This window comes from Podarcis melisellensis (assembly GCF_964234715.1).
Source record: "Podarcis melisellensis genome assembly, chromosome: 11".
Taxonomy (NCBI): domain Eukaryota; kingdom Metazoa; phylum Chordata; class Lepidosauria; order Squamata; family Lacertidae; genus Podarcis; species Podarcis melisellensis.
This window is the reverse complement of record NC_138543.1, coordinates 37,853,046-37,874,816: the sequence shown is the minus strand read 5'-3', so window position 1 is coordinate 37,874,816 and position 21,771 is coordinate 37,853,046. Positions and strand designations below refer to the sequence as shown.

Below are 21,771 nucleotides of genomic sequence, written 5' to 3'. Positions count from 1 at the left end.
CATTGCTCCGTGTCCGCTTCTCTGGAGCAGCAGAAAACAACCTTTCTCCCTCCCCTATGTGACATCCTTTTATATATTTGAACATGGCTATCCTGGACCTCTTCTGAAGGTGGGCGGGGGGCAAAAGTCTTTGCTCCCCCCTGCCTGCCTTCCTGGGAGAGCGGAGAATCGCAGCGCTGCGTTTCTCCGCTCTCCCGGGAAAGCAGGCAGGGGGGAGCAAAGACTTTTGCCCCCCCCGCCCACCTTCAGAAGAGGTCCAGAGGGCTCTCCAAGCTGCGGATAGCAGCCTGCTGCCCCGCGTGAGGGGCGCTCTTAAGCAGAGCGCCCCTCGCGCGGGGCAGACATTCGCAGCTTGGGGAACCCTGCAGGACTTCCCTGCAGGGCTCTCCAAGCTGCAGATAGCAGCCTGCTGCCCCGCGCGAGGGGCGCTCTTAACTGGATTTTGTTAAGAGTCTGCGCAGGGCAGACATTTGCAGCTTGGGGAACCCTGCAGGACTCTCCAAGCTGCGGATAGCAGCCTGCTGCCCCGCGCGAGCACCTTCCCCTCTGTTCCCGGACCTGTCCTGAAGGCTTGCGGTGGGAGGAGGGCTTTCCTCCCCACCGCCAACATTCAGAATGCTGTTCTGAATGTTGGCGGTGGGGAGGAAAAACCCTCCTCCCACCGCAAGCCCTGGGAACAGAGGAGAAGCCCTTCGCGCCTTGTCCTCTGTTCCCGGACCTCCCATCGCAAGCCTTAGGACAGGTCCGGGAACAGAGGAGAAGGCGTGCTGCACTTCCCCGCTGTCCCCGAAGATTTCCCTATGGGCTTTCGTCTTGCGAAGCAAGCCCATAGGGAAATTCGTCTTGCGAAGCCACTAAAAATCGGAAAACCCTTTCGTCTTGCGGGTTTTTCGTTTAGCAAGGCATTCGTCTTGCGGGGCTGTACTATCTCCTTAGTTATTCTGGGCTGTGTTTCCCCTGCTGAATCATTTGCTCCAAATTCTTCAGGTCGGGCATTGTTTTCTTTATCGGAGAAGACTGAGGCAAAGAAGGCATTGAGGAGTTCAGCCCTTTCTGTGTCCTCTGTTTGCATTTCACCATCTTCTCCTCTGAGTGACCCCACTAGTTCAGTTGCTTAAATGCCCTTTGACCCGTGACTGGATGTAGCAATGAAGCTGTGTGCATAGATGCAAGTGTTTACATCAGAACAGGCATGCACAAGGAGCAGGAGTCAGGCTGCACTCTGACGCTTGCTCCTCAGCCCAACTCAGCTGGACACGGCAAGAGCACCACAACGTTATTTAAAAGGGAAGGGCCATAGCTTAGTGGTAGAGCATCTGCTTTGCATGCAGAAGGTCCCAGGTTCAATCCCTGGCCTCTCCAGGTAGGGCTGGGAAAGCCTGTAACACTGGAATGCCACTGCCAGTCATTGTAGACGACCAAAGGGCTGGCTCAGCATAAAGCAGCTTTATTCATTCCTGTAATTCTCTTGCTCCTTCACATACCTTTCAGAAAGGGATGGTGCTGTTGTCGTGTAGTAAGAGAGTGGTTCTCAAAGGGTGTGGCAGGGGAAGATGGCAAGCGTGGCAGGAAGATTCAAGGACAATCAAAAAAATATTTAAACATTTCAGGAGTAGAGTATAGTATAGTATAGTATAGAAATATAGGATATACAACCAGAGCAATGGCTATTCTTCTGTAGTTCTCCACAACATATTGTTGTGAACAGGGATTTTCAACTCTGACAAATAAGAAAGATCAGAAAATAGAAAGGCTTCTTTGTGTTAATGAGGAGATGAGAGGTTTTTTTTGTCTCAAATTAGACCTAATATAAATGAGATTACCCAGCAAAAACAAGCTCACGCCTGTCATTGAGTTTGTATACTTAAGGTACGTATGCAAGATGCTCATTTATAATTAAATTATGGGAATGACTCATGTTCTTACGTAGTTGCATTGTATTATACTGTCTGGATGTTCCATGATCATATTATAAAGTAGTTGTGTCCTGTGCTATAAATCAAGTATTGCTAGGAGTTATATCATTTTGTTTTCCGGTGTATCTCTTATCAATTAAAAATTTGGTGTGGCGCAAGCATTCCCCCCCCCCCCGAAATTGTGGCCAAGAGGAAAAAGAGCCACTGTAGTAAGAGCACATATTCTGCTGCCAGGTCTGGTCCGTTCCTTTGCTCTGGTCAGACACAGAATTAAGGCCAGTTACTGTACCAGAAATGAGCCTTGTAATCGTATACCTGTATCTATGGGGTTTCACTGTAAGTACATTCCATTCTATTCTAATTGACCAAGCTAGTTCATTAAATTGCAAAATGGTCATTGTATCATGCAAATTACAAGTCGGGCTCTCCAAAATGCATCTAACCCCCCATCCCTCTTATAGAAATGCAATCTTCAAAGCTTTATTCACCTCTCAAAGTGGCCCTTCCTGTCAAGAAAGGCTTTGATCAACTTAATTGGTGGTTCTGTTCCCCTGTAGTAGAGGCTGAAGAAGGCCTTCTGTGAATTCCACTGGGCACACCTTCCTGGTTAAGATGTTCATTTGTGCTTTACAGACAGACCATGTATGTGTTACTTTTAGTTTCCTATAGAAACTAACCTAGAATTAAATGTAAAGATCCCATAATAATGAGAGCAGATTTGAAAGCAGGAATACTACACTTTGGCCCTTATCTGTAGAAGAGAGAGAGAGAGAGGGGGGGGGGGAGAGAGAGAGAGAGTGTGTTACTAGAAACTCAGCCAGATGGGTGGCATATAAATAATAAGATTATTATTATTATTATTATTATTATTATTATTATTATTATTATTATTAACAACTTGGGAGCCCTGGCCAAACAGGAAGAAGGCAGGAACGTGTAACCCCTGAACTTGTGTTCAGTGTTCCAGAGGCTTGAAATGTTTGCTCAAAATCCAAACAAAGGGAGTTTTGGCTCAAAGGGAGTAAGTGACCAAGTGGTCACTAGTTAACTGGGCAATGTAAGGATGCAAAATACCTGGTTGTTTGTGCTGAGCGTCATGTTAAGCACCCAGTCATGGTCACTCTACTTGGTTGATTTGCTTTCCTTTTCATATTAACACTCTAAAGATGATCCTCTGGTGCTCGTCAGGGAAGGTCAACTGGCAATCCTTGCTTTCTGATGCTGGCTTGTGTGAGACACTTTTTAAGGAAGCGGAAACCTTCCAGGCAAGCTTGAATTTCCCCACGGTCAGCTTACATGCTGACTCCTGGCTGGGCTTCCATTTTTAACTTACATAACTCCTACTTTATAACAGCTGCACTAGTGGCCGGTTCATTTCCTGGCCCACCAAGTTCAAGGTGTTCACATTAGTGTTTAAAGTTTTAAGCGTTTTAGGCACAGATTTGTGAAATACTTCCTCCTTCCCAGTGGCAGCCCTAAGGTGTGGAGTTCCCTTCCCACAGAGAGGGCATCTGGCATCTTCATTGCATAGTTTTTAGCATATGCTGAAGACGTGTCTCTTTACCTGGGCCTTTGACACCTGAAAGAGACAGACAGACATTAGGACCCACCCTATTTTTCCAGTGGTGAATTCTTAAATTTAAAACTTACTGTAATACTGCATTTTTAAAATTGTGACATGTAAGAAAGCTATTAAAATAACAACAGTGACACAAGTGCTCTAGAACCTAGCTCAACCAACCACCAAACAACAACCAGTGGTGAGTTGTTAGTTCTTCCTTCCAGCAACGAAATCTTGCATCTCCTTTGATGTCGTCTGCCAGGTGACAATGAAGTGGTGGTTCTGTCTAGAGGCTGTGATACCTGCTACCTCCCTTTGAGTATACAATACAGTATTTGAGTACATTTGTAAATCAGGAATGTATTTATCCACTTTCATTGCTTCAGAGTTAAGGAGATTTGTTACCTTGTGGGGGACCTCATTTAGGCCCTGAGAGATTGTTTATGCATTCTCTCCAGTAATTAGTTTTATTGTTTGGAATTTAGAGACAGTACATCCATCTTTCTTCCATTGCATCTACTAATTAGCCGTTTTATCACAGTTTTGGTTTTGTACCAAAGTCTCCCTCTCTTGTGATTGATTAAATACTCCCACTAGGCTTTTAAAGTACACTTTAAGATTTGCAGGGCTTGCACTTGGAGATTACAGTTGCAATCCACCAAGTACTGTCATTGCAGAGCTTTCTTTAATTTTGCTGAGGCTTTTACAGGAGGTGCGCTTTATAGGAGGTCAAATGAAATGGAAAGGAGGGTGTGCTATGCACTGGCAGTAGATGTGCGATGTTAGAAAGCCTAGTGCTTTCTGGGCCTGATCCTATGAGCTCTCCACTAAGTGGCAAGCAAGGATCGCGATTTCAAAATTTCAGCCAAACCATCCAGCAGGAAAGCCAACAATTTGAATTCCTCTTCAGTGGCGTAGCGTGGGTTGTCAGCACCCGGGGCAAGGCAAGTAATTTGTGCCCCCTAACCCGTGGATTTGCACCCCCTAACCCGTGGATTTGCGCCCCCTAACCCCCAGATGTTGCGCCCGGTGCGGCCGGCCCCCCCGCACCCCCCACGCCACTGTTCCTCTTCTATATGAAGCAGCTGTGCTTTGAAGCACCCAAGTAGCAGCAATCTCATTCAGTGTAGTTTTTAGTTTACTCCTAACCTACTAATTTATTCAGCAGAAACAAATCATAGTTGTTTTTCTAATGTGCACAGAATAGGCTAATCTGATCGAAGCAAAGGGTGCAATTTTGACTAACTGGTAATTCATAGTGGTTCTCTTTTACTCCTGATGTTGCTAACTTTCTGCATGGTGCAGAGTTGGGCACATCTGAACCAATTTCAGTGGGTTTAGACATGTCTAACATAGCTTAGGATCAGAAATATTCCCATTTTTATTTTCTGTTTGGTAATTTCCTTTCTGTCTCTCTTCCCCTTTCCATTCTTTATACTTCTTCTGCAATTTATTTGTCTTCTTGGTCTCCTCTGCTTCTCCTCTGTCTCTCCTCTTCCTGTGCCACCCGCTACTCTGCTGGAAATGAAAAGAGTGCCAGTGAGTTCATTCTTCCAGAACAGCTAACACTTCTTTTCCTGGGGAAGGAGACCTTCGTTGCTTTGATCGGTGGATTCACTCATCTGTTTTGTCTGCCTGCCTGCTTTGTGCACTGCAGTTCTGGGGCAAATGGGGGAGAAGTGTTGCAACATTTTCTCTCTGTCGTTTTTTGCGGTCCTGACTTTTCAAATACAGTGATTCACAGCCTTTTCTGGAATGTTCTAAGGTTTAAAGGCATACTTTCTCTGCTTTTATTGCCCTTTTTGAGATGGCAGATTGAGAGCACTATAAAGCAAAGAGCACATTTATGTTGCTCCCTCACACGTGTCACAATGCCAAACACAATGACTTGGTCTCAAGGGATGGAAAGCGCATGGAGCAACCTCCCCCAGCCTGGTGTCCTGCAGAAGTTTTGGACTGACATTTCCCATCATTCCTGCCCATTGGCCATACTGACTGGGGCTGCTGGGATTTGTAGAGCGCCGGGCTGGGAAAGGCTGGTCTCAAGTTCCCTCCTCTGACCAGTTAGCCCTGCTAGTGCGGCAGGAAGGACGTTGCCTGGCTCATAAGGCTTCTGATTAGATCCCCATGGCACCTGGTGCACTGCAACACACATGCGGCAGATATGCCAACCAGCTTTAAATTCATCCAGGTTTTTAAAACTGTCTTGGGCATAGGAAACAGACACACTTCAATTTATGCATCGTTTGTAATAAGTTCCCTTCCTAGATTAGGGTTCTAGATAGCCACCCTTTGCAAGCTGGGAAACAGATTTCTCTGAAATCATGGGGACTTGGTTCCAAGATGTGTAGAATCGGGGTGTAATGTTCAGAGTTTTTAATGAAAGTAATGCATTACTTAACAATACACATTGTAGAGATGGAACATTAGCAGCAAAACAAATAAAGGTCTCTGTGACATAGTTAAGCTCTACCTTACAAATAAAGCTTTGAAAGTCAAAGCTTGGAAATTCTTTTAATGTATTTTTGGAAGTCACTGCAACAGCTGTCAGAAAGTTTAAAAAGCCAGCTGTTTCCTCTTTCAGCTATACTGAAAGGGTGAACCCGACATACCATATAAAATACAGTGGTGATTATTTACAATAGTCATGTCTTTAGTGTGCTTTGCAATATGATTAATCATTCTAAACTAATTTGATTTTAAATATGGAAGTGATTTGTATGTTTTCTTCACTATCTCTTCAGCCTATGATGTTTATCCTGGCATTGTACAGGGGGCATATTTCTAACTAGTCTTTGCTTTGTGCATGCATCCGTTTGTTAAGGCAGCACTTGCGGTTGTGCCTTCAGCTTCAATATATTTTAGGGACATACAAAATAGAATGGTCAAAACTTTTGTTCTTCAGTTGTAGACAACCTTTGTAGTTTCATTAGAACAATCTGTTGGCATTATGATTGTGTTAGCACCCATTTCTCTCAAATGCTCAGACTAGCTTGTCTTGGTGACTGGAAACAGGGTTCGTCTGAAATTTCAGGGCTTTGTTGATGTCTTTTCTAAAATATTTCAAAATTGGAGGATGGAGGGCATCTGATTAACGCTCCTTAAAAAGGTCAGATCTGCTGCAAAGCCTTGGATATGCAAGACTGCACTGGATTCTGTGCTGTCATCCATGTGTGTTTAATGTTCAGCCAGAGCCCAGAAGAGCATTAGCAAGAGAGTGCAAGCTGAGGTCATGAATATGCTGAGGGTGACCAGAGCCAAAGCATTCACTAGTTATATCCATCACCAATTCCTCCAAAGCCTTCACAACCAGTCTCTATACAGTGGTGCCTCGCAAGACGAAATTAATTCGTTCCGCAAGTCTTTTCGTCTTGCGAGTTTTTCGTCTTGGAAAGCACAGTTTCCCATAGGAATGCATTAAAAATCAATGCGTTCCTATGGAAACCGCCTTCAGACCAAGTCCGGGGACAGTGTCCCCCGACCTCTTCTGAAGGCCGGCGGGGGGCGAAAGTCTTTGCTTCCCCCCGCCTGCCTTCCCGCTCTCCCGGGAAGGCAGGCAGGGGGGAGCAAAGACTTTTGCCCCCCGCCCGCCTTCAGAAGAGGTCCAGGACCTCTTCCGAAGGCGGGTGGGGGGCAAAGGTCTTTGTCCCCCCTGCCTGCCTAACCGGGGGCTTTTAAATCGCCCCGGGACTGTCCGGGGCGATTTAAAAGCCCCCAGACGGCTTTTGAAGGCAGGCGGGGGGGAGCAAAGACTTTTGCCCCCCACCAGCCTTCAGAAGAGGTCCAGGACAGTCCCGGGGCGATTTAAAAGCCCCCGGTTAGGCAGGCAGGGGGGACAAAGACTTTTGCCCCCTGCCCGCCTTCGGAAGAGGTCCTGGACCTCTTCTGAAGGCGGGCGGGGGGCAAAAGTCTTTGCTCCCCCCCGCCTGCCTTCAAAAGCCGTCCGGGATAGCGGGAAGCGCTTCCCTGCTATCCCGGACTGCTTTTAAAATGCTGGCGGTGGGGAGCAAAGCCTTTCGCCCCCGCCGGCCTTCCTGGACCTCTTCTGAAGTCCGGAGGGGGGGGGAAGGCTTTGCTCCCCACCGCCAGCATTTAAAAGAGGTCCCCGGAGATTTCCCTATGGGCTTTCGTCTTGCAAAGCAAGCCCATAGGGAAAATCGTCTAGCGAAGCGTCGCAAAAACTGAAAAACCCTTTCATCTTGCGGGTTTTTCGTCTTGCGAGGCTTTCGTCTTGCGGGGCACCACTGTACTTGAGAGTATAAAGGAAGGGATAGTCTAGAACAGTCATTCTCAAAGTATAAGGCAGAATTGGTTACAAAATTAACTGACAACCATTAAGGTATGTATAACTCATCCTGTCTGCTCTCATTGTCTGTGTTTTGGATAGTAAGTTGAGAACCATCCACCTCCACCTATAGTCAATGTAGACAGCATGGAGTGTCACCACTTATGCTGATTACTCTGACCCACTGGAAGAAATTGTTGCTTTGCTTCCCTATTATGACTGCTCCCTCCCATCGTCTGCGCCTTCTGCCTCTGTGATTCTGATCTTTCTTTCTAACTGTCGGGTAAACTACCTGTTTCAGTTCTCCTTCATTTTAACATTTGGAGCTTATTTCAATGGTCCACCTATACAAAATGGTCCAGCACTATCTTAAGTCCATATGTGGCTACACAGAACCTCTCAAGTCTTGAGACTGATATAAGTGGCACTGCTCCCTGACCCGTCATTAGCAACTATGAGCATAGCCTATTCACTGGTGGCACCTAGGAAGAGCTGTAAATCTACTTTTCAGTGGGTGGTGAAAACATTTTTTATTATTATTCAGAAAGGCTTTTATGACTGTTTTTATTTTAAATAGTCCATTTAAAGAACTTAAAGTAGTCTAATGATGGCATCTTATCTTCCCCCATGTGGTCACAGAGAATTAAATCAGTATTAGACGCCTGGCTTCATTCTGAACTAATCTTTGATGCATTAGATCAGTTTAATTTAAGGCAAGAACCCCAAAACATGAAGCCCAGGCATCTGCTGCAGAAGGTATGTACATTTCCATCTCTCTAGCCCCTGGATTTGTTGATGAGGCCCCTGGATTAGGTTAAGAGGCAGAGTATGGAACTTTCCCCCATATTATAACCAAAGGGGGGAGAGGTAGCTAAGTCCTCCCTCAGTTAAATAATTTTGTTCCTTGCGACATTGCACCCCCTGGGACCAGAGGCGTATTTGACAACCAGTGTTTTTGTTATGTGATAGCTACACTAGACCAAACACAGTGTAAGAAAAGAAATAGTGCTGAATGCTGGATGTGATTGATGAAACAAATGCTTAGGATACTGGTGTGTTTGTTCATTAATTTATTTGTTTAACTTAACAGTTTTTACAACATCAAAGTATCTTTAAGTTACAAGTTAAAAATGCAAAGTTGCCATAAAATAGCTAGAAGCAGTAAATCAACACACAGTACTAAAATTGTTCATCCTCCAACAATCAATATTTTAAAATATCAGGGCATTATATACTGGAAACAACTCTATAACAAGTCTGGATATGTATTCTCATAGGAGATTGTAAAATTTCAGCATGCTTTCAGTTCACTACAATTAGTGATTTATGGAGGCACACGGCGCAGGAATTTGTGCTGGGAATCACAACTGGTCTGTTGCTCAAATCCCTTCCCGCTCCCTCCTTTCAAGAAGGATGAAAGAAAAACAGATGGAACTATTATTGTAATCATTTGTAGTGTACTTTTGCTTTCAGATAAAACAAGGGATGTATGTGATCCCAGAGCTGTCATATATGTTAATTGTTCCATTACCTATTGCACGTTCTTCCTTATTGTCTTATTTACTAACACACAGTTGCTTGGGAGAAAGTCTCATTTCTCAAAGTAGGACTTTCCGCTAACTGCGAAGCTCTGAAGATGTCTTTGAAAATTACATTTAAATGCATAGGCTTTTTTCCTGCCTAAGAAAAGGTGCTCAGAGTGGCTTACAACAGAATACTAAAAGCATAAAAAACAGTCATTAGAAAATCAGATAGGGGCAGCAGGTGAGTAGACTACAAAAGTTAAAGCAACACAAATCAAGGAAGGGAATCAAATTTTGTGTATAGAGTACCGTATTTTTTGCTCTATAGGACGCACCTAGTTTGCGGGGGGGGGGGGGAGGAAAACAAGAAAAAAAACATTTTGAATCTCAGAAGCCAAAACAGCAAGAGGGATCTGGCTTCTGGGATAACCGCGCCAAGCCTCTTCAGGGCAGCGGGACGAAGGTTCCCCCTGCCCAAGAGGCTGCAGAAGCCTAAGGCAGAAGCCAGGGCAGGCGCGTCCCTGAAGGGGCGCTGCACAGTTCTCCTTCTTTGCACAGTGCCCCTTCAAGCGAAGCTGAAGATGGAACAGAAGGAAACCCTTCTGTTCCTCCTCCGAATTCCAGGCAAGTGCATGGCTGAAGCCTTTGGAGCGCAGCGGGACCTCGCGCTGCGCTCCAAAGGCTTTGGGTTCCTTTCGCTGAAGCCAGGAGAGTCTTGCTCCCTCTGTGCTTCGGAGGCTTCGAGTTGCTATCGCTGAAGCCAAGGCGCCTGCATTCGCTCCATAGGACGCACACATTTCCCTTTAATTTTTGGAGCGGAAAAAGTGTGTCCTATAGAGTGAAAAATACGGTATTTGGATGTTATACCTGTTATTGTAGTTGATGGTTTCATTATTCTTGGTTAAGAATGCAGGAGAAAGTAGTGCTATCCAATAAGCCTGGGCAATGTATTGACACATCGCCCAGGACCAGTATGGGGGCAGACCCAATGGCGGCTTCACACGGCGCTATATTGCGGGTGAAACTGCCACCGCTTGACTCCCTCCAGTGGGCTCTGGTAGCCGAGGGATTCAGGCATGGCAGCAGTTCGACCAACGATATACTGCTGAGTGAAGCCGCCATCCCATTCTGCCCTCGTACTGGCACAGAGGGAGAAACAAGCTGCATTGGCGAGGAACCAATACAGCTTGTTCCTCCCTCCTCTTTTTTAAACTGCTTGGCTGAGGAGCACGCAGCTGCCCTTGCCTCAGCCAAGCAGTTTTATGGAGCCTCCAACCTGCCACTTGTTCGCATCAGCGCTCCCTCAGCTGGGGGGCAAGAGGCTTTACACCCCCTTCAGCTGAACAGCCCTGATGCTTCTCCTACTCGTGTGCAAGCCCCAGCGATTTCACCCCAACGTCTTGCAGCGCTGTGGTAGGAAGCAGGGTTTTGAACATCATGATTGATCGCCAGATCAACAATGTTTGCCCGGCGATACATTGCCCAGCCCTTCCTTGCCCAGCATCACAAATTTTTTTCTGTTTTGTGGCATCATATTTTTTGAGTCAAAAGCATATTCTAGTGAAGTCTTCTGCAAGCTGGTGCCCTCTAGGTGTTCTGGACTACAATTCCCATTAGCCCCCCAGAGCTTGGCCTGCTGTCACTCAACTTCTTGTCCACTAGAAGAGTCCAAACCTTGGAAGGGCTAATGTACTGACTGGGGTGATAGGAGTTGTGGTTTGGGGTAAAGGCTGGTCTAGTTGACATCAGTCTGCTTGTAAAATTCTAGTCCTAAGGATCCACAGGATTTTAATTTTATTTATTTCAAGCATTTGTACCCTGCTTTTCCACAGTCTTCCAAACAAACAAAAAGCACAGTGGGGAAACACTAAAGCGCTAAGCAAAACTGTTTTTTTATTTACCAATCCAGCTGTTGAAAAGGAACTGGGGGCGGGGGGTGACTCTCAAAGAAGGTAGAAATAAAGTGAATTTTTCATATGAAGCTTACAGCTTCAGTGAAAAGTATTACTCCTCAAGGCATGAAGTAAAGCTACATTCAGTTCAACATGCTGTGATGTGGGAAAGTCCTTGATTTCTCAATAGGTGTGAGTGGAACCCTACCATTCTTAGATCTGTCATTAGCAAGAAAGTGGAAGGAGAGGAGTATCCTCTTCAGTGGGGTAACAGAATGGAACATTCTGCTCTGAGTTTCACCTACTAACAAGGTCAGAGTTGATAGGTTGAGCTATTCCAGACTTTCCTGCCATTTGGAGCCAAACATGATAGTTAAGACTCCCACCCATGTTGATAGTCTCCATTATCATTGGAAATTTAATTAACTGGAGTTAATACAAACTTGGTAAAAGACAGGTAAATAATGCAAGAAAGAAAATTGTCTGAAGAAACAATGTCTGTGCTTATTCATAGAAAGAAATGCATTTTTACAACAAACTTGGCTTATGATGCAGTCAGACTGATTATAAAAAGGTTCCTATAGTGTTCACCCGTTTTATTGCACCACCCATACTAAACACATAATTCTTAGGAAAGTACAGTGTGATTAATAGGAAAGTTGATAAACATTCCAAGCTGATAAAAAAGGATGTCACTATTCCTGATATTTTTTCTTTTTAAAAAAATAAAAATGGTGTATATATTAATTTGTAGCTTGGGCTGCATCCAGACTTAGTCATGCTTAAAGTAGACACACTGCAAATCAATTAGGTTAGTCATGACTTCAATGTGAATGTCTTTTATCATCTACTATGTTAATATACAACAATAAAAAAATGGGTTTTGTTTTGTACTATGGCTGCTTATTGGGCAAAAAACAGGGAAAGTATCAAAATAAAAAGTATAAAATGGTAAAATACCCAGCTTATTATTTTGACGGAAACTTCCCGGAAAAAATAATTTGAGTATCTCTAAGGCAACGTCTCTGCTAAAGCTTATTAACATTAGCCGATTATCTTTTTCATTGCTAGGAATGTGTTTTTCCCCCAAGCCCACTTATTTGTAAAATGATGCTCTTTTTACATGTGGAAATTAACAGTTTCATTATATCTAAGGTAAAAATGTGCAAATTGTTTACTGCTTCTTATTGTAAGATTTTTCCTATGTTTGTTTAATTTCCCTTAAAAAAGCAGGTTACAAAACATTTAACTTTAGCCTTGCCAACAAAATGAGTGCTTATCTTTTTTCTTAACAGGATGTCACACGTGCTCCATTTTGAAGATAAAACCAGAAAGGTGAAAGATGCAAGTGTGCAAGATGAAGATACTTTTGAAATTTATGATCCTCGGAACCCAGTTAATAAGAGACGAAGGGAAGAAAGCAAAAAGATTCTGAGAGAGAAAAAGGCAAGGAGATGAAATGAATGTAAAGTTTTCCAGAGTCAGCTTGGAAAATGACTGCACAAATGTTCTGGCTCTGTAGTAGCTGGTGTCCCAAAATATATCACTTACAAGGTGTGAAAAGGAATCTGGTGTCTAATTTGGAAACAGTGCTATCTGCTTTGTTTTGTGAATTCTGATGTATTAAAAAAAAAAGCTTCCTGAAATCATTCTGAGCAATTATTGTGAATAAATAATTCCTTTTCCATTCTCAGTTTCTGTTTATGTAGTTGCATTCTTAAAGTAGAGGGTTCTGCATTTGCAATCTCTCTAGAATACCGAAAAGTATCTTTTCGGAATATGGAACGAAAGGTTTTGCCAGTACTAAATGGGGATAATGTTGTTATCGCTCCCTCTAATAGCAAACTCAGGTGCTGAGTGCCAACAGAATCAGAGCCAAAACAGGGCCACTGAGAAAGGGGAGGGGGCAATGGCATGCTGAGGGAAACTCTGAAGTTTGAAGAAATACAACAAATATTTAAATAAAAATGTGAAAACCATAATCTACTCTCAGCCGCAGAAAAGGCCCAATGAGAATTGGCCATGCTCATGAGGGAACGTTCTTTCACCTCTGGTGGACATGCCCTAGAGTTAAGGCTTTCTGGGAAATGATATATAATGAGTTGAAAAAGGTATTTAAGTATACCTTTCCTAAGAAACCAGAGGCCTTTCTTTTAGGCATTGTTGGCCAGAGGGTGTTAAAGAAGGACCGAACATTCTTTATGTATGCAACAACAGCAGCAAGGATACTTGTCGCCAAGTATTGGAAAACCCAAGATTTGCCCACACTGGAAGAATGGCAGATGCAACTGATAGACTATATGGAACTAGCAGAAATGACTGGCAGAATCCGAGACCTGGGAGAGGAAGCAGTGGAAGAGGACTGGAAGAAATTTAAGGACTATTTACAAAAACATTGCAAATTGTATGAGTGTTAAGAAAGATGCAAGATTGTAAATAACATGGCACCACTAAGCTAGTTGAAAGGAATATGAAGACAAGTGAAATTTAAGAAAAGATAAATTTTGGATAAATATTATGTTAAAATTAAGTTTTTCAAGGTTTGGAGAAATGTATCTAAAATTAGGGACACAATATTGGAGAATTATAAAATAAGAATTGAAACAAGGTGATAAATTGCTGGTTAAAGTTTTATAAACCAGGAACGCAGGAACGAGAGATGTGAGGAAGTCCAAAAAAGTGAAGAAAATATGGCTATTATAAGATGTAAGTGTTTTTTCTTTTTTCTTTTTTTTGTTATTTTGTTTTTTCTTCTTTATTGTATTAAGAAAATCTTTAATAAATATTTTATATTAAAAAAAATAAACACCAGCATCTCAAAGACAAAAAAAAGAGAGAGAATTGTCCATGCTCTGCAGCTGCAGATGGTTGAGACTCAGTTGTAAAAGACAAAGAGAGGGAGTGACTTACTTGACTGACTTGAGCTTCTATTGGCTTCTGGTATCCGGAATAGGGGCATGGCTGGCTGGAACCCGGAACGGAAGCATTCCTGTTCGGAATAGAAGGCAACATTTTATCAAACACTTTTAATATTCATAATGCTTCAAATATTTGAGGGGAAAAAATATAACACCACATAAAAAATATATAACAGAATTAGCAGCATTCTCTCTCTCTCTCTCTATTTCGCGCTCTCTCTCTCTCTCTCACACACACACACACACACAAACAAACACAAAACAATAAATGTAGCAATTATTATTTAAATAGTTTCCAATGATACTTATGGTCAAATATACTCTTGACTCTTATTATACATGACAAAGCTGCTATACTTTTCAATAAATTAAATGATCAAGTTGTCTGCCTTCCCTCACACAATATTAGTGAATTTTACTATAGATACAACCTTTCCATATTGTTACCGTCCAGTTTTCAATTGTAAGTCTAAGCATATTTTCTCCAGTAATACCATATTGCTACATAAGCATCTGGTTGTTAGCAAATTCGTTACCAATTTCATGTCCACTAGGAAAACTAGATCCTTGACATATCTAAATAGTATAATTAATGAGCTTATCGGAAAACCATACCATGTTATAAGTTTGATCTCATTTATTATAGTCCACCAAAATGTCATTATTTTGGAGCAGGACCAAAAATTATGAAGCATTCCATGTTCCACATTTCCGAACATATATTAGCTGCACCACAATATGTAACGAATGGATGCAGGTGTTAAATAACAGCAAAATATTAAATTATAAAACCTTCCTTTCAGATTTGTGCACATAGTCCATTGTGGAATATGTGGCCAAATTCCTTTTCCTCCTTCTTGCAGAATGTTTTGTCTCCCCTCTTTATCCTAGTTTTTCTCATCATAGCCAAGCTCATAATAATATGATCAATTTTTTCTCAAAAGTTTTTGTTTGTGTTGTTTTACCATTAGTTTTCCACATTCTGCTTTTAAGAATGCTTGTTACAATCTTGATTTATGTTTGTTCTTGAACACTTTTCAGGTCAGCCATCCTGTGTTCTTAATCACACTGACAAGAGTGCCCTATACGTTTGCCTGAATGTTCTTCTGAAATTATTTGTCAGTTCTGGCAGGACTGTACTTGGCAAACCTTTAACCAACCTGCTGCCCTGCAGATGTTTTGGTCTACAACTCCCATCACTCAGCCAGCATTAACCATTCATCTAGCAGAGAGCCACCCCAAAGGCCCTCTCCTTCAAACAGCACAGAGGGATATTATCACTTTCTCCTGCCCAGGGATAAACGTTCCCAACATCATCAGGCATTACCCTCTACTCCCGTTTCAGATATGTTTACATGCCTAGAAACCAACAGTACCTTGCACTAAGCAAAATATTTCTATGCGTAATACTCCAGTAAGCACGCAGTGGATATACAGTGATGTGCAACACAACCATAACAAGTATGTTACAAGAGCCCTTGCGCTTTCTTTCCCCTCTTCATTTTTAATGGGGATTTTGCAAGAAAGCAATTTGGTGGGTTGGGCCCAACACAAATCACACATGCATGAAGTCCAAAGGTCTTTATTAAGATGCATCAACCAAGGTCATTTTAAAAGCTGAAGTGCAACTTCACTGGTGTTGTTTTTAGAATGAGTTCAACAAGGTATAGTATCTTTTATCAAGCCACGATAACTACGTTTCTTGATAGGGTCTGACGTGTGATGTACATAAAACTGTCTCATGTTAATAGGGTTCCAAGTGGTGTGGTTCAGTTTAGTGCCGAATATTGTTTAAATGTGCTATGTAATCTCTCTAAGATAACAAGAAAGAGAAATGGAGGTGTGAAGAGAGTCCTTGTAAGAGGTTGTCACTGTCCCCATTTCATGTGTGGGGGAACAAAGGAGTTAACAGAAGATGCATTTTTTCAATTATTATTATTTTGCAATTAGTTAAAATTAATGTTCTAATTTAGTGTTTAGAACTAACAGTTAAAAAACCAACTTGCCCTCCACAGGCACCCTTCTTGTGTACTTTCCTCCTTGTAGATAGAAAATAAAATTTCACCAATTATCCTGAAGACCTCAATATCCATTGCTGTATTTATGAGCTATGGCCAGAAACAATTTCTTAAAAGTAACAGTGAATGATGTGGCAGACCGATGACATAGGATGCTACTATACACCATCAAGATTATTGGTCCATATACGTCAATACTGTTTGTCTACACAAACTGGATGCATCTCTCCAGGGTTTCAGAGGGGTTTTTTTCCCAGGCCTACCCATAGGCATCAGGGATTGAAACTGGGAGCTTCTGCACCAAAGCAGATGTGCAACCACCAAGTTACAGCCCTTCCCTGACACTGTCATCATCATTACATTGTCATTCACCAGCAAATATAAAATTCACTATAATAAACAGGTTTTTTTAATGAAATAAAATACAGGAATAGGGTGGGGTCTTGCAGGTATTCCAGGTACATATGCAGGGCAGTTGCATTCTACTTACTACCAGGCAGGTATGCTGACTTGATAAAATATGGGGGTCATTGCTCACAAGATGCAGCACACGCACCATTTGAATGGCAATGCCCATCGACTTTGGGAGGGCTTGACCCCCTCAAATATTTTATTGAGGGGGCCAAAGGGACCTCAGCCCCTAGCACTTGGCTCCTATTTTACCAGGGAAACCGTTGCCTCCCCCCCTCCTAAAAGTGTGTGTGTTTAAGCTAAGACTGTTGGAAGCTTTTAATGGCTCCACTGGGCCAAAAACCTCATAAGATGATGATGATAACATTTTATTTATACCCTGACCTTCCCAGTTTAAAAACCAGGCTCAGGGCGGCTAACAGCAAATATAAAACATTTGTTAAAATGTGGCTTAAAAACAGCATAAAACAACATAAAATGCAGCATCAATATCAATAAAATTCAAAAATTCAGGGGTCATTTTTTTTGGGGGGGGGGCCCAGTCAGTAGACATCAAATGATCACCAGGGCTAACTGGCCAAGTTGGTCCTACTAGGGCCAACAAGGAGACCAGAGAAGAATGTAAATCCGGGGTCCCAGAAAGGGTTTCTTCATAGAAGAGGAATGGGAAAAGGGAATAGAGAATCAAGCTAATTCAAAGTGAAGGCCAGGCGGAATAGCTCTGTCTTACAGGCCCTAGGGAAGGAGATCAAGTCCTGCAGGGCCCTAGTCTCATGGGACAGAGCATTCCACCAGGTCGGAGCCATCACTGAAAAAGCTCTGGCCCTGGTGGAGGATAGTCTGGCTTCCTTAGGGCCTGGGATCTTTAAGCTATTATTCATGGATCTTAGGGTCCTTTGCGAGACATACTGCTTTATCAACTGTCATACCAGGACTTGTAACTACTGCAGACAACTTCACATCTTGCAATGAATAGAAGGAGGAAGAGAAGAAATGCCTTTCTATCATTTCAGCAGCAGATCCACTTATAAAAAAACATGGACAGCCCTAGTTGACATCGACCAGCCTTTACTAAAACCTGTCCCATATCTCCCTAAACAAAGGTCATGTGCACTGAGTAGAGAGTCGCCCTGAAGGACAGGAAGGAGTTCATAAATTGACCGTGCTGGTCTATAAAAAAGTCTAGTAAACATCACATTTATCAGAACCAAGATCTTCATGGGCAGCACACAGCCCAAAATGGAAACAACTGCTGCCTGAACAGCAGATGAAAAAGCCTGTAGCATAATTTTGTATATTTTCACTTATTGGAAGGGTAATTTCTATACTGTATTCAGGAGAACCTGGCATAGATTCATGGTGTCTATGTCTGAATATAAGGAATCTGTGAAAGTGCCTGAATAGAATTGTTTGAATTCTGAGAAGCATCTGTGGGAGAGGGTTCACCAAAAGGTGATTTTGTCCCACCCCCCTACAGGAAAAGCTGCTCCAAAAGGTTAGGAGACTCTCCTAAATCATGTGGGCACAGGTATCCATCTTAGTGCCCCAATGTCACAGTCTGCCCCCATTCAGGAGGGTCTCCTGAGGGTTTTTCAGAGGATCTCAGGGAAAGGAGATGGGTAAGTCAACTCCACCAGCACTTCCCAGGATCCAAGTCTATATAACTAATTGCCTTTTAAAACTTTTAAAAAAAAAACAACTACCCTGCATTCCTATTATACTACAGGTATGACTGGGTGTCTTGGGTTTTTGTTGTTCTTAAAAGTCAAGATTATATCTTAATCCCCTTCAATTTGACTTTCTTCCTCTTAAATCCATTCCCCTCCTCCCCCAGGGAAAAAGGAAAGATAAAGGAAGTAATTACATTAGCTGTACCTCTGAACTGTATGGCTCAGCCTTCACAGTTAATTAAACTGGAACAAACTTTCAAGTTTTACTCTTCAAGGAAGTTGCCTTTGCAATGCTTTTGCAAAGTCTCTTGCTCCTAACTTCGTTGACCGGTTTGGGCATATTGGAATTAAAGCACTACTTTTTTCTTCTATAACATCCTCTCCACCAAATGGGAAACTGCAAGCTGTGAACCAAAGAAATCTGTCGAGTGACTGATGTGTTTTTGTATAGTGACTATACAAAACTCACAGGATGATGGGAAGTGCAGTCCCAAACATCTGGCGGCCACTGGGAAAGGCTGCATTAAACAAGCAGGATACAGAACAGGTGCTCTTCCTCTTGCTTGCCTACTGGTCAGGGTCACTATCCAGTGAAAAGTTCTGCTGCAGTGCTCTTGCACAGACCTCACTGCTTTCAGTGGGTCTTGCCTGCTGGGGCATTTTATTTGCCCATTCAGTTAGCTTTATCGTGGGTTTTGTTTTTGTTGATTTATTTTGATTAAGCTAACTGGAACCATGCCAATTATTGTATATTCATTTCAGAGTGTGTGAAAACTTGCACTCCACCTTCTGATAAAGAAGGTTTACTTTGCCCACAGATATTTTTTTTAATCAGTTAACATGAATCATTTAAAGTAAATACAAGCTAAAAATACAATTACACAGTATTGGAAAACAGTAAGTTAACTTAACTTTAGTTAAGGATAGAATATGGAATACTGTAAAGCCCTTATGGATAAACTAACGAAGCATCTTAGAGTGCATAGGAACACAAAGATCCAAGACAATTTTGAAACTGTATGGTACATGAAATCATAGAATTGTAGAGTTTGAAGGGACCCCAAGGGTCATCGAGACCAACCCCTGCAATGCAGGAATCTCAGCCAAAGCATCCATGGCAGATGGCCAGCCAACCTCTGCTTAAAAACCTCCAGGGAAGGAGGATTATTCAGTACACCCGAAAGGACAGTGTTGTCCCCTCACCACCAACTACCCATGGTTCTCTTGGGACAATCTGTTAAGACAGAGAGTAGAAGATCCTTAACTACTATAATAAACTAAACTATTGTACTAATGTTTGCAGCATTTACACTGTATATGCATGGAATGTTTCTTGGGGGTGCAGAGTATATGAGGGTTATTTGTTATATGTATTTTTTGAGACTGGAAAAATAAATAAATTTTAAAAAGAGTCTTTATCACACCACCACACCACCTGCCGTTTTTGTTAGTTAAAGCTGCCCCCGTGCTATATGTATGCCTGCACCAAGACTGAAATTCTTTCCCTTTGATGCTGAACAATTGTTCATCTTTATTGCAGAAGGATTGTAAATCATTCCCTTTTTTTCATATGGCTTCGGGGGTCTCTCTTTAGATGGTTTATTATGTTGACTGACTGACTCATACTTTTTGTTTTTATTATTTTGCCTTGTGTTTCCTGATTAAATTTATACATTTTTTGTTTAATTCTCTCTCCTGGTACTGAACACTGCTTTGAATTTGTATTGAAAATAATAATATGTACGGTAAATGCTTAAAATAAATAAATAATATTTGGAAATGGTTGCAACCTTGTTCTGGACCATACCTTGAAACTTTATTATTTTTTTTTTAATATAATTTTTATTAAGTTTATAGTATACAAAATCCAACTTCCAAACACTTATTTCCATAAATCTAGTGGACTCCCCCCATCTTCCAAACACTGCATTCTCTGTAAATTTAAAACCTCAGCAAATTGTTAACTTATTTTAAACCTAATAATATATCTTCCATTTTATCGTGATATCTGGTCTCTAAACATTTCAGTCCAAATCCATTGTTTTAGTTTCAACACAATAAAATTATTTCATTACACCACTTCTGTCTTGTTGTTCCTTATTTTCCAATTCAAAAAATTAACCGATGCTGAAGCTGTAATTTCCTAAAAAGGAGCATTTTTTAACATTCATACAACTTATAATGCCTTTTCAAATAGTCCTTAAATTTTTCCCAAACTTCCTCCGTTTCTTCTTCTCCCGAGTCTCGGATTCTGCCAGTCATTTCAGCCAGTTCCATATAGTCCATCAGCTGCGTCTGCCATTCTTCCAATGTGGGTAAATTTTGTGTCTTCCAATGCTTTGCCATCAGGATCCTTGCTGCTGTAGTAGCGTACATAAAGAAAATTCTATCTTTCTTGGCCACCCTCTGGTCTACCATGCCCAGGAGGAAGGCCTCCGGTTTCTTGGGTAAGGTAAATCTAAGTACCTTTTTTAGTTCATTATGTATCATCTCCCAGAAGGCCTTCACCTTCGGGCAGGTCCACCAGATGTGTAAGAATGTCCCTTCCTCCTCTTTACATTTCCAACATTTGTTGTCAGACAGGTGATATATCTTTGCAAGCTTGACTGGGGTCATGTACCACCGGTATGTCATTTTCATAATATTTTCCTTCAGGGCACTACATGCCGTAAATTTCATTCCGGTGTTCCATAACCTTTCCCAGTCTTCAAACATAATGTTGTGCCCCAAATCCTGCGCCCACTTTATCATGGAGGATTTAACAATCTCATCCTGTGTATTCCATTTAAGCAACAAGTTGTACATTCTCGAAATTAACTTAGATTTTGGCTCAAGCAACTCTGTCTCTAATTTCGACTTTTCCTCCTGAAAACCCACTTTTTTGTCCGCTTTAAAAACTTCCTGAATTTGAGCATAATGTAACCAATCTCGCACCTTGTTTTTTAGCTTTTCCATACTCTGCAACCTCCAATTATCTCCAATTTTTTCAATTATTTCCCAATATTTAGGCCAGTGGGCCTCCATATTGAGTCTTTTCCGTGCTTTGGCCTCCATCGGTGAGAGCCACCTCGGAGTTTTACTCTCCAATAAGTCTTTATATTTTGACCAGACCATAAAAATTGCCCTTCTGACAATATGGTTTTTGAATGATCTATGAACTTTAACCTTGTCATACCACAAATATGCATGCCACCCAAAAGCATTATCAAATCCTTCCAGGTCGAGGACATCGGTGTTCTCCAATAAAATCCAATCTTTCAACCAGCAGAGGGCTGCAGATTCATAATATAACCTCAAGTCCGGCAGGGCAAACCCCCCTCTTTCTTTCGCATCCGTTAGTATTTTAAACTTAATTCGGGGCTTTTTGCCCTGCCAGACAAATTTAGAAATATCCCTCTGCCATTTTCCAAAACATTCCACCTTGTCCACGATCTGGAGGGCCTGAAACAGAAATAGCATTTTCGGCAATACATTCATCTTTATAGCAGCTATTCTACCCAACAAGGAAAGTTTCAGTCTTGACCATGTTTCCAAGTCTCTTTTGATCTCTGACCAACATTTCTCATAATTGTCCTTA

The 21,771-nt window shown here is 42.0% G+C and overlaps 1 protein-coding gene and 1 long non-coding RNA gene across 3 annotated transcripts in view; one reads left to right on the top strand and one right to left on the bottom strand.

Moving 5' to 3' along the window:
* The window catches only part of CWC27 (CWC27 spliceosome associated cyclophilin), a 112,854-nt gene extending 99,984 nt beyond the window's left edge, over positions 1-12,870 (top strand). The window contains exon 14 of the mRNA XM_081930298.1: positions 12,473-12,870. Coding sequence (XP_081786424.1) covers positions 12,473-12,635 — 163 coding nt within the window. The 3' untranslated portion in view covers positions 12,636-12,870. The remainder of the gene's footprint in view (positions 1-12,472) is intronic.
* Positions 4,835-21,771, bottom strand: part of LOC309380430 — a 31,713-nt gene continuing 14,776 nt past the window's right edge. Inside the window, exons 2-3 of one of the 2 annotated variants that reach the window (XR_014172924.1) lie at positions 14,088-14,166; positions 4,835-4,995 (exon numbers count right to left, since the gene is read on the bottom strand). This is a non-coding gene — a long non-coding RNA (uncharacterized lncRNA). Of the gene's footprint in view, positions 4,996-14,087; positions 14,451-21,771 lie in introns of those variants that run through there. The other variant, XR_014172925.1, reaches the window with a different exon arrangement.